At 50.5% G+C, this 11,864-nt stretch overlaps 2 protein-coding genes across 2 annotated transcripts; both read left to right on the forward strand.

The window, feature by feature from the left end:
* The first annotated feature begins 108 nt into the window (after positions 1–108).
* PHETA2 (PH domain containing endocytic trafficking adaptor 2) lies at positions 109–8,255 on the forward strand. The gene is made up of 3 exons (XM_067310863.1): positions 109–193; positions 2,030–2,182; positions 2,766–8,255. Exon 3 carries the CDS (start codon positions 2,788–2,790, stop codon positions 3,589–3,591), a length of 804 nt encoding a protein of 267 aa, XP_067166964.1. The 5' UTR covers positions 109–193; positions 2,030–2,182; positions 2,766–2,787; the 3' UTR covers positions 3,592–8,255.
* Positions 8,256–8,709: 454 nt separating this feature from the next.
* SMDT1 (single-pass membrane protein with aspartate rich tail 1) lies at positions 8,710–11,579 on the forward strand. Its single transcript, XM_067289889.1, has 3 exons — positions 8,710–8,946; positions 9,661–9,801; positions 10,674–11,579. The coding sequence occupies exons 1-2, from the start codon at positions 8,791–8,793 to the stop codon at positions 9,796–9,798; spliced, it is 294 nt and encodes a 97-aa protein (XP_067145990.1). The 5' UTR covers positions 8,710–8,790; the 3' UTR covers positions 9,799–9,801; positions 10,674–11,579.
* Positions 11,580–11,864: the final 285 nt, after the last annotated feature.

Consider the following 11,864-nt stretch of genomic DNA (forward strand, 5'->3'; position numbering starts at 1 on the left):
ACATGATCCCTCCCGCATCACCTGACCCGGCCGCCCGCCTCCGCCTCTCGCGGCGCGGCGCGGCGCGGCGCGGCCCCCGCCACCGAGTCCGGTGCAGCCCCGCTGCCCCCCGGCCGTGCGCTGCCGCGCCCCGTCGGTGCTGCCCCCGCAGCCGCCGCTGCTGTCCCCAGCACTGTTGCACCCCATCGCTAAGGTACCCTATCGCTGTGTGCGCCCCCCACCCCCCGCCACTGCTGCACCCCGCAGCCGCTGCCCCGCACCGGGGGTTGCCCCCTCGCAGCACTGCGCCCCGTCGGTAACGTGCCCCGCTGCTATTGCTCTCCGTCACTGTTGCCCCCCGGTATCGATGCAGGGGGGAGGCTGGCGCCTTAGGTCCCCCCGGAGCAGGGTATTTAGGGGAAGGGCCCCCTCTTGCTCCCTGCCTTGCCCTCTGCCAGCAGGGCAGAGGCTGCAGCGACGGGCGGGGGCTACAGCCGAGCCCGAGGGGGACACGGGGGGGCCCCCGTCCCCAGGAAGACTCGGGGGCTGCGGGGCCGCCGGGGCAGCGCTGCTGGGTGCAGGCTTTACGGGGGCAGCAACGGGCAAACGGGGCCCGCGGGGACACGGCCGTGGGTGCGGGCTGGAGGCCAGTGGGGCCCGGTAACCCACGGTGCCGGGGGTGACAGCGAGAAGAGGGACCCGTGGGCCGGGAGGGAGCGAGAAGCCCCGGGCCCGGGAGCCGGCGGCGCTGCTAAGGCCCCGCTGCGGGGACGGAGGGTCTGCGGGGCCCTGCGGGGCACCTCGCCGCCCCTTCCCTCCGATCCGGGCCGGGCCGGGCCTCCGGCGGAGCGGCGCCCCCGAGCGCTGCCCGCGGGCGCGGAGCCGGCCCTGGCGGCGGCCGAGCCGGGCGGGAGCGCCGCCAGGGCCGGCCGCGCCGCCGAGCAGCCAGCGCCGGAGATGAGACGGGCCGGGCCGGGCCGGGCCGGGGAACGGAGCCTGCGGGCCCCGCCGCCGGGAGCCGCGCGGGACCGGGGCCGGGAGGCCGCGGCGGGACGCTGGATGCCCGCGGACATGGTGTGGATGGGACACGGCCACACACACACACACACACACACACACAACCAGTCCAGCGTTACTCACGCACGCACACGCGTGTGCATGCATGCTCGCTCTGCACACTGGGGCCACTGCAGCCGGAGGTGACCCCAGAGCTCCCTGCTCCAGCCCTGCACTCCAGAGCCAGCACAGGCTGCCTCGGGCCTGTCCGGGCCAGCGCTGGGTATCTCCAAGGACGGAGGTTCCTGGGGGAGCCTGGGCCACGGGCAGAGCACCCCCGGAAAGAGGAGTATTTTCCTTATGTCCAACTGGATCGCTTCCTTTTTGCAACTTGTGTCTGTGTCCCCTTGTCCTTGGGGCCTGCCTTGCAAGCCCTGATAGAGGAGAAGGGCTCTGGGAGGGAAGTTAGAGGTTGCCTTCCCTTGAGAAGGGGACCCCTGCCCCCACCAAGACCTGGCTGGAGATGGTGATTGTGGTTTATTTTCTGCATGTTTCTTTATGCAGTGTTTTAGCGGTTGAGCCCTCATTTGCAGTTGTAAAAGTGCAAAGGCTGCTCTCAGCACGTCATTCCATGGGATCTGCTGTATACGGTTGACTGAATTGCCTGCACAGGGCCTGTGCAGATGATGCAGTGATGTGCTTCTACAAAAGCTCTCTTTATTTTTAAATAAAACCAAAACAAATCCACAGGAGACAAAAAAACACTTGTAGAATCACCTTGGGAGGTTGAACTGTATTTGTGTCTCAGGAGAAAACACTTTCTCAGCAGTGTTTCCAGGAAGTACCTGCAGGTGTGAGTATTAGCCTGAGCTAGAATGGGGCTGAGATTTTGAAGCCAAATGCAAATGTCCCAGATTTTGCTACACCTGCTTTTCAGAGCCACCCACCTGTGGCACCCAGCCCTGGCCGCTCCTGTGCGCTGAACACTCTATGTTGCCTTGACTTTTTGCACTGGGAAGGTCTGTTTGAGTGATGCAGCTTTCTGTTCTTTCAGCTCCAAGCTGTTCTGGTCTTGTCAACTCCATCTCTGCCAGTTTAGCTCCGACCGGACATGGGGATGAGCACAATGAAGCTTCGGAGGCTCTCATCAAGAAAGCAGCCAGCACAAGGAAGAGGGCAAGGGATTGCAGTCTGACCAGCACAGCTGGTAAGGCACTTCTCAGCCCCACTGCCCAGCCTGCCGGTGCCGGGGGCAAGCTGGGCAAAGGCAGGCTGGGCAAAGGCACTTGCTGCCAGGAAGGCTGATGGGGCCAGGTGGTCCTCAGTGTAGACAGGAAGCAGGGAGAGGGTGCTTAAATGGAGCTCCCCGAGCTCTCGGGTCTGAAAATGTTCTCTTTATCCTGTCCCATAATAGAGGAGAGGGCAAAATGAATGCCTTATAGGCATAGAGGCAAATTTCTTTGATGTGCCCCATAAGAACCTGCAACATTCATGTCTGTAGGACATTAACGGAGTAAAAAAATGAAACAGCCATATTGTTTTCCCCCTGGAGAATGTAGGCATCTTGGTGGTGGAGCTCTGGTGACTTTCCCTCTATACCTGTGAGGAATCTGGCCTGCCATTTGCAGTGAGTGATACATGCTGGGCTAAACGTTGTTGTACAGCTGGGACTGCTGGAGTCAGGGATGCTTCTCCCCACAGCCTGGCTCCGCAGGATCGGGCCTTTCCTGGAGGGATGAATCGTTCCTTGCCCCAAGGCGCTTCTTCCCTGTCTCTTCTTCTACTCCTAGGTGGGCTGCCAGCAGAGGGGCAATGAAGCTGAATGAGCGAAGCGTGGCGCACTATGCCACCTGTGACTCGCCTGCTGACCACGCTGGTTTCCTCCGCAAGCGCGTGGAGCGGCACCACCACCATGCCCACCACACCACCTCTTACCAGCGCCGCTGGTTCGTCCTCAAAGGAAACCTCCTCTTCTATTTTGAGGAACGGGAAAGCCGGGAGCCCATGGGCCTGGTGGTGCTGGAGGGCTGTACCGTGGAGCTGTGTGAGGCTGCTGAGGAGTTTGCCTTTGCCATCCGCTTTGATGACGCGGGTGCCAAGGCCTACGTGCTGGTGGCCGACGGGCAGGCTGCCATGGAGGCCTGGGTGAAGGCACTTTCACGGGCCAGCTTTGATTACATGCGGCTGGTGGTGAGGGAGCTAGAGAAGCAGCTGGAGGAGGCCTGCAAGAGCTTGGCTGCTTGCCGCAAGTCACCCAGGAGGTCATCCTCAGGCAGGAAGAGGCACCTCTCCAATCCCGCCTTGCTGCCTGTCCAGGAGAAGCCCGCCGTTTTGGAGAATGGTTACTGCACGTGGGGTAGCAGCAGTGTCCCTGGGGGGACCTCCTGCCCTGACCGTGATGGGGGCTATTCAAAGCCCCCGCCTCTGCCTCCGCGCCGGCGCTCGGCTGCCGGCAGTGCAGCGGGGTCCCCCGTGCCCAGCCTCTCGCTGGCTTTGCAGGAGAGCCCAGTGTCTCCGGAGACAGCCTGCTTTTCAAAGCTACACAACTGGTACGGGCAGGAGATTGCGGTGCTGAGACGGGAATGGCTGGAGAGGCAGCAGAGGGGAAACCTGTGACGTGGGGCACGGAAACAGAGGGCACAAGACCCCGTCAAGCTGACTTCTAGCAGAGCTGTTGCTGCGTCTGGCTGCTGTCCCGTGCAGGAAAAGAGAAGTGAGGGACGGTGTTTGCCCTCTTCCCTTTTTGGTGTCTGAGTGTGTGTGTGTGTGTGGCTGTGTGTATGCTTTACAGGGCATGCAGGAGGGACCTGTGTCTCCACTGGACTTTGTTTTTCACTTTCTCTGTGTTTCCATGAGGCTTTATACAGCTGGAGAGTGTGTAATCCAGGAGAGCTGCCTTTCAACTCTCCACTGGTGATAGGAGGTGTGAAAGGGACCCAAAGTGGCACATACAGAACAGGCTTCATCCTGTTTCCACTCAAATGGCTTGTCTTGATCCTTGCCATCCTGGGATGGTGGATGCTTTGGGTGTTTCATCATCAGCTTCTCCTTCACCAGTTTCTTTGGTTTTGTTTTTCAGTGTGAAAGTTTGCGCCAGTCAGCATTTATTAGTGTCTGTGGTATTGTGCTGAAGTTCTGTGAGTTTTTTTTCATTGTAGATAAGACTGGGTTCTTACAAAATGCCTCCAGTGGGCTGTTGGCCCTAAATGGTACCTACAGCTTTGTGCCTCTTCTGCCACACGCAGCCCTTACAAGGACATATTTGAGATACCATGGTTTTGGCTGGTCCAGAAGCCGTGGTTCACCGTGATAGGTCGCTGCTTGGATTTGACCTAGTGGCTGGCACATACTCTGTTTCTTGGGTCTGCCTGTGATAATGGGCTCAAGTTTAAGACTGTAGCCTTTCAGCTTTCAAAATTTGTGTCAGTAATGCATTGCAGCACGAACTGGCTGGCCCTGGACTTGTGACTGTGCAACAGTGTCAAGCCCAGATGGGTGGGACTCAGTAACAGGATACTTGGATGCAGGAACCTCTTCTTACATCATATTAATAACTTCCTTAGCAGGGTGGGGAGCAGGGCTGTGTACCAAACTAGAGCACTGCCATATCCACAAACCTCATTTATATTTACTTTATTCTGCACTAATCCTCCTCCCTGCTAAATCCCTCAGGGTGTCTTGGGTGGATTCCACAAGCTTGCGTAGGCTCCTTTGGGCACACAAGCTCAGTAGCAAGGCTCATGGGGAGAAGAAAGGGAAACACTGGGCTTGGTCTGAACCAAAAGCTGGCATCAGGAGCTCCCCAAGTCTGATTTGGGCTCTGACTATTTAGCAATATCCAGGCCTGTTAATTTCTCTGGCTCGTCTTCACTGTTATAAACCAGGAATGATAAAGCGTGTCTGCCTTCCCAGGGATGAATTTATTAGCCTCTGTACAGACAACAGCTCCTGGAAAGTGCCATATATAGTACAGCCTGCTTGTTGGAGTCTATTATCTCCAGGATCGCTGAAGACAGTGTCCAGAGCTCTTGCAGAGTTTCTTTTGCCAAGCTCTCCAGAGTGCCTGGCAGAGCCAAGCAGTTGGAGGAAAGAAAAGATATGACCAGGCTCCAGAGAAGCAGGGAGGAGAAGGGTTGGCCCCAAAGAGAACTGGAGGTGTGAGCTGTAAATTATTCCCTGGTCCCTGAGCGTCAACCATGTTTGAACTTGCCTTGAACATAAAAGCCATAATGTTTCCTTCTACCAAAGCCAGAACCTGACCCGCTGGGGCTTCCCTCCAATTTTGTATCAGCATCACTCAGCTAATCTGAGTAGCTTTTCCCATCTTAGCAGATGAGAAGCACTATGGTGAGCCAAGCCTGTTGCCTTTGTACAGAAATGGACTTGTGATTAACTAGTAGGTCAGAAACTGGCTAAAAGTCAGGTTTGGGGGCTAAAAGGGTAAGGGCTGCTTTTCAGAGCAGAATACATGAAACAGTTTTGTGTCTCTCATCTTCCCTAACAGTGTTAAACTTGTTTTTATTGCCCTGTTCTATTAAGGAATCTTGCTAGAAAAGCAACAGGCCATTCCAAGTCATGCCTGGTGGGTATCTATTCACTTTTCTGGAGTTAAATGCATTCATCTTAATACTTTGCAATAGCCAATAGACATTGTCAAAGGCAGAAATCAAATGACTGCCATTAACACTTAGTGCCTTTGAAAGTATCTCTCTGGTAGCTTTGGATAAAAAGTTTCCTGCCTGATTATGACTTGATGGTATATTAGAGGAAATCAGATCTTAAAAAAATAACTTCAGGCAGTGGGAGTGTAACCTTCACGTATGAATAATGCAATCCAGTCATCTGTAGTTCATGTCTGTATTTCTTCATAGTAGCAATCTTCAGGTTTTTGTTTGTTTCTTAAGTGAAAACAGTAAGGAAGAAATAGGAGCAGGTGGGCCAGGAAGAGGCCTGTGTCCATCAGGGATGTTTGTGACTCCAGATTCCCATGTGCATGTTAGCACGGAGAGAACAGGTGTTTGCACTGCCTGTTTCCAGCTGTTTCAGGCTCCTATGCTCAGTGGCAGCAGCTGCACTGGGTCTGACTCAACCCTGGGCCTGTGCCCAGGCTCCTTCAGCAGTCCACTTGGCTGAACTTATGGGCCACCTCCACCTCATTAGCTGCCACTTGAACAGTTCAACCCTGGTGGGAATCTGCCCCCTTTGCCATGCCAGCTCAGCAGCACCAGGGGATGGCAGACATCATTACCTGATGCCTTGTCATTCTGATTGAGGGTATGTTGGGACCATGGTCAGATTTGGTGAGCATTTTTTTGGCTTTTTTATGTAATAGGAAGAGAAGAATATTCCTGACATCTCAAACATATAGAAGGCAGTGTGACAGTGAAGATTTAACTTCCAAAATAAATCAAAATATAATGGCAGTTACTACATGAGAACCAGGAATCGGGAGTGACTTAAGAGAGAGAATAAATTAGCAAAGCCAGTTCTGTCAGAACTGGAATTGAAACAGTATGATTCATTTAAGGGCAGTTTCATTTTTAAGAGGCTTCGTTTGTTTCAATAAGCCAGGATAGCGCTAGTAACACTACTAAAGAGCTTATATTTAATGCTTTAATCTGTCCCATTTAAATCACACAATTTCCACGCTACCTGGCTCTGCATTAGTACACGCTCCAACTAAATCCTAAATCCTGCAAATGAGGAGCTGCGCTCTGCTTTCTGTCTGATTGCATTTTAAGTAATTTTGCATTTTGTTCCGCAGTGCTGAGAAGAAAATGGCCGAATTTTGAACAATATTCCTGCCTCGTGTAACAGTCCATGCCTGGGCGTTTGCTAGATCTTGAAAGTGCTCTATGACTTCTGATGCACTTGTTCAGGGCTTCCTCACCATCCCTGTCTAACCCATTCCATAGCAGGGACTGCCCTTTTTTGAGCAAAAAGAATTGTTATTGGAGCCGTGCCAAAATTTGTGTGTGCTTGCACGTGCATGTGCATGCGTAGCAGTTCCCTTGTTGGCTGAACACCACCACTTGCTTCATTAGGCAGGAATCAACTAGCTGGTGGTGCTCCACCACCTTCTTTAAGACAGAATATATCAAATCAGCTCATCTGTGATCAGTTATGCTGTGAGAAACCCTTTGAAGCAGCCCCCAGGCAAAAGGCCAGGATTTCTGTTTCCTGAGATTGTACATTCATCTTACTAATGGACTGTGCTCTCTCTGTACGCGCAGGCCCAGATCATTACAGGAAAAGGAGAGAATTTTCCCTGCCTGCTAGCACATTATCCCCCATAGCAAAACGAGACTGATTGATTGATTGGTTGCCACTGTATGTTTTTCTCCAATCATTCAGGATTGGACTGCTCCACCTCCCACCTTCTCTTTATTATTTTTTAAAATGGAAAATCTCTGGCCAGCACAAAACAGGAACCCTAGCAAAAGGGGAACTGAATACTTTGAAGCTGAGAGGCTATTTTTCTCAAAGTACTGAAGTCATTTTCTTTTCTAGCAATTTTCTTTAGAACAATATGCAAAAGCGATGAGAGAGAAATGCTTGAACCAGAATGCTTGAATTTAAAATAAATGGAAGACCGGAAGAGGGAGGGAGATGCCGACATGTTTTTTTGTAAGCTTTGCCAATAGGGCTCCCAATCCTGCTAAAAAAATGATGAAATACTTGTATTGTTCTGAGGAAGGGATTTCAAATTCAGGCTCATAATGTATTGATTTATGCACATTTATCTTTTCATAAAACAACCACTGTGATGTTTTCCACTTGATCTGAATCAGGTCCTAGTGGTAAGAGTAACCTAAAAATGTTACCAATGGCTATTTGCTAGCCGCTTGTTGGACATTCATGATTAAGATTGGAGAAACACTTCCTATCGCAATAGTTACTGCATGAACAGGTAGGGGGAACCCAAGCCCCCAAACTCATCCCTCTCAACTACCTTTGAGGAGAAGCTTAAAAGAAACAAAAACCACTGAAACGCACTGGGATCTTTGTGGAGTTCAAGTTTCAGTGGCATCTTTCACCAGCATCAAATGTACTTTAAAATCTGCACAATTAACAGGTGACACTACATGCAACTTGCAGAAACACTCCCTTGTTTGAAGTGCTTATATTAAGTAGATAATGTGTTATCTTTTTTTAAAGGGCAACTTTGCATGTGCCTGTCTTTTACATGCGGAAAAAGTGTGTATTATGCATTTCAATACATTGTTAATATTTGTATTTTATGCTAGTAAGCTGAATAAACCATTTTTATTTGTAACCCATCTGTTCCTAATAGAATTGTAAACAGATAACACCCAAGAAAAGGTTTTCCACAGCCTAGTGGCTCTCGCCATTCACGTTTTTAGAATTACTCAACCTCCATTTTCTCTGGTTGCATATCCACGGCGAGCATCTTGCGTGGAAAGAAGATACCTCTTTTCCTTTCTCTTTCTATGGTAACCTGACTGCGAAGAGAGATACGATTACTCAGGGGGTCGTTTGGGCTGTATTTGTTCCCTTCTCAGTATTTTCAAGCCCGTTTTGTGGAAAACGCAGCCATGATACCCAGTGCGGCGTTTCTTCCTCTGATTTCAAGCCAAAAGCATTTACAGGGGGGAACCACCAGTGCAGGAAGCACCACGACCCCCCATCGCCCCCAACTCCCACATGGCGGCCGGGTGCCAGACAACACGCCCCCACCGCGCATACGCCCTGGAGACCGCCCCCTCCCAAGCATCGCGAGAACTGGAGGCGTCGCCGCGGCCGCTGCTGCCTCGGCTCGGCCGCTCTAGCACCCGACGAGGGGTAGGAAGGACGATGGCAACGGCAGCTGGGCGCTTCCTGGCGGCGGCCACGGCTTCCTCGGCGCGGGCGGGCGCGGGTGGGCTGCTCCGCGCCCCGGCTGTGCCCGTTGTGCCCTCCCGCGGTGCCACCGTCACTCGCAGCGGCGCCATTTTGCCCCAGCCGGTTAAGGTGAGCGAGTCGCGAGGAGGGCTGAGGAAGACAGCCAATGGGCGGCAGGGAGCGGCATATTGATGGCAGCATTGGCCAATCGCTGCCGCCATGTCGTTTGTGGGCGGGCGGCAGCGGTGTTGAGTGACGCGGGCTAGGCTAATGAGCGGGGAGGCTGTGGGCGGGGCGGAGGGACGCGGAATTGCTGGCGAGAGCAGCGGGGCCGGCGGGGACGCCCTGGCGACGCCGAGTTGCGCAATGTAGTGCCGGTTATGGCCTATTTTAACCATGTTTTCAAGGTGTATCCGGCGTTAGGTAGTTGCTCGCTTCAGGGCTGTGTTTAAAGCACCGCCGTGGCAGGGGCAGGCTTGCAGATAAGCAGGGGGTACCGCGGCTTTTGCACTGCCGAGGGCCCTGGGCTGGCTGTCGGGAATTGCCTCTGCTCTTCTTGTCATTCCCCTGCTCCTTGGCATAGCGGTTCTGGTGCCATTTCTCACTGGCAACAATTTTTGCCTTAGCTGCTACTGTTTGTCCTGAATTCCCTGCAGGTTTCTCACTTTCTGGTACCAAAGTGCTTTTAACAGTGCAATGCTCTCATGGTGGGTTTGGTATAGGGGTGACAAACACTTCTGGCTTTGCAGCCCCTCTGCCTGTCTGTAGAGCCAGAGGTACGTAAATTGTTGCAGAGTGAAACTTGCTGGTAAAGATTTATCCTTTCCAATTGGATCCTTGTAGATGCCCTTTGGCCTCCTCAGAGTATTTAGCGTTGTGATTCCTTTCCTGTACGTTGGAACTCAGATCAGTAAGAACTTTGCAGCCCTACTTGAAGAACATGATATCTTTGTCCCAGAGGATGATGACGACGATGATTAAAGGGTATGTCGTTAACATCACCAGCAGTCTAATTATTTGTGCTTCCTGCTGGCTGGTGGCAGGGAGAAGAATGACAGACTAGGAAATACAGGGTCCAACAGCTCTGAAAGATGCACTTGTGGTTAAACCCATAGATGCGTGCAGCCGTATTACCCCTGGCTACAAACTTCTTTATTCTCTTACACTGGAGTAGGCCAGACTGATGTCTTGTCATTTGGATCAGAAATAAACTGTCTGTAGCCAGTGAAGGATTATAGGTCTATACTGCAAAAATAAAAGAGGGGCTTCAGTATCAAAATGTTATTACATGTTACCTGTTTAAAAGTCTTCTGCTAACTAGTAGAATGACTGTTTTAAGTAATAATCACTCATTGTATGAAATTCTGATGTAGAAGTCAACAATCTGAGAGAATTCCAGAACCCATCAGATCAAAGTGTTAGGTAGGTGTTGTTACAGCACTGATCTCTCAAATAGTTGGAACTTTTGAAGTCATCAGATAAAGGAAAAGCAGAAATGTATCTACACTACACCACACTTACTTACCTCCATTTTATGTTGTTTCGTTTGGCTTGCCCTTCTTGTGTAAAAATTTTAGGTTGAGTGCATCTGATTCTTTTTCAGCTCTAGGAATCAGTCTGGTGGATGTGTTCCATTTGATAAAGGAATTTTCCATAACATACTGGGTAGTAGCTAAAGACAAGGAATTAAAAAGTTGGAAAGATTGCAATGACCTGTTAGAAGTTTGTTTTATGTAAACCTCCACCTTGTGTGGTTTGCGGGGAGGGATATGGTCTGGAGCTTGGTAGAGTATATCTGAAGAATAATACAGTGCTGATTCTTTGGCAGGTAATGTTTTTTTTTAATCTCTTTGCAGAATTGTAATGGAAGAACTGAAATGAGGAAGGCATTGGCAAAGAAATGGTTCTGACATCTGTCACCTGTGTTTTGCCCTTCCTAAAGAGGAAGGGCAGGGAGCCCTGTATCCCCTTTGCCAGTAATTGTCCTTTGCATGTCTGTATGAGGGAAAATTGTAGATCAGGGTGGAAGGGAGTAATTGATAGGACTACATCCTTGCATACACTATCTTTGCCTCACAAAAGACTGCGTGGGATTCTCTTTATTAACTAAATGGAGAACATAATTAAAGAACAGACTGAGAAGTATGGCTTTGTTTTCTTGTTTTTATAGATTATGTGCCTATGATGTAGCATTTCTGTCTTAACCTTTCTACCTCCATATGTCTGTTCGAGTGAGGAGGCTCTGTTCATATGCATGTGCGGTTATGTGTCCTTTCCATGAGACTCAGTACTGTGCCATCTGATGTACACAGTAGGAATCCTAGAGGAACAAGCAGTCCCACAGCAGATGTCCATTAAAAGTGGGGGGTGCATGTTGATGCTGGCACTACAGTTTAGATAATGTTGCTCCATAATCTATGCAGTTATGTATGACAGAGACCACATCATTAATTTCATCTCACTGAGGATAAAACGGAGTATTACCTTGTGGAGTCAAAGTTTTGAGCAGATTTGCTAATGGAAAGGTTAAGATCATGAGTGGCAAACTAAGCTAATGTGTTTTACAGCATGTTATCTAAGAATAAGGAGATTCTCTCTGAATGCTCTGGCCACAGATATCTTGTAATTGCCGTTCTGTACTTCTGTATGAGCCCTAATATATTTATTTTCTTACCTGTGTGTAAATTTCAACCTTTTTTTCCTCAAAATTGTTCGTTAGGGCAGTTAAATCATCAATAATAAACTCTAAAATCTTTTCTTTACTGCTAGTGTGTGCCTAGGATATCTTCTGTTACTTCAGACCAGTGGAATGCCAGTTGTTTTCTCAAATAACTGGAAATATTAAGGTCAAATGTGTGTACTTTTTTAAGCTAGTATTGCCACAAGGAGAAGCATTTGTCTTCCTCTGTTTCTGGACACTAGGTCTGGCCTCTTGCCTGCCACCTTTCCCTTCAGGATTCAAGTAACTGTTGAAAAGCAAAGTTTCTTTTAATGTCAGCTCACTTAGTCTGGCTGGTTGTGCAGTGGTACAGATGTTTGCACAAGGG

This window comes from Apteryx mantelli, chromosome 1, assembly GCF_036417845.1.
Source record: "Apteryx mantelli isolate bAptMan1 chromosome 1, bAptMan1.hap1, whole genome shotgun sequence".
Taxonomy (NCBI): Eukaryota; Metazoa; Chordata; class Aves; order Apterygiformes; family Apterygidae; genus Apteryx; species Apteryx mantelli.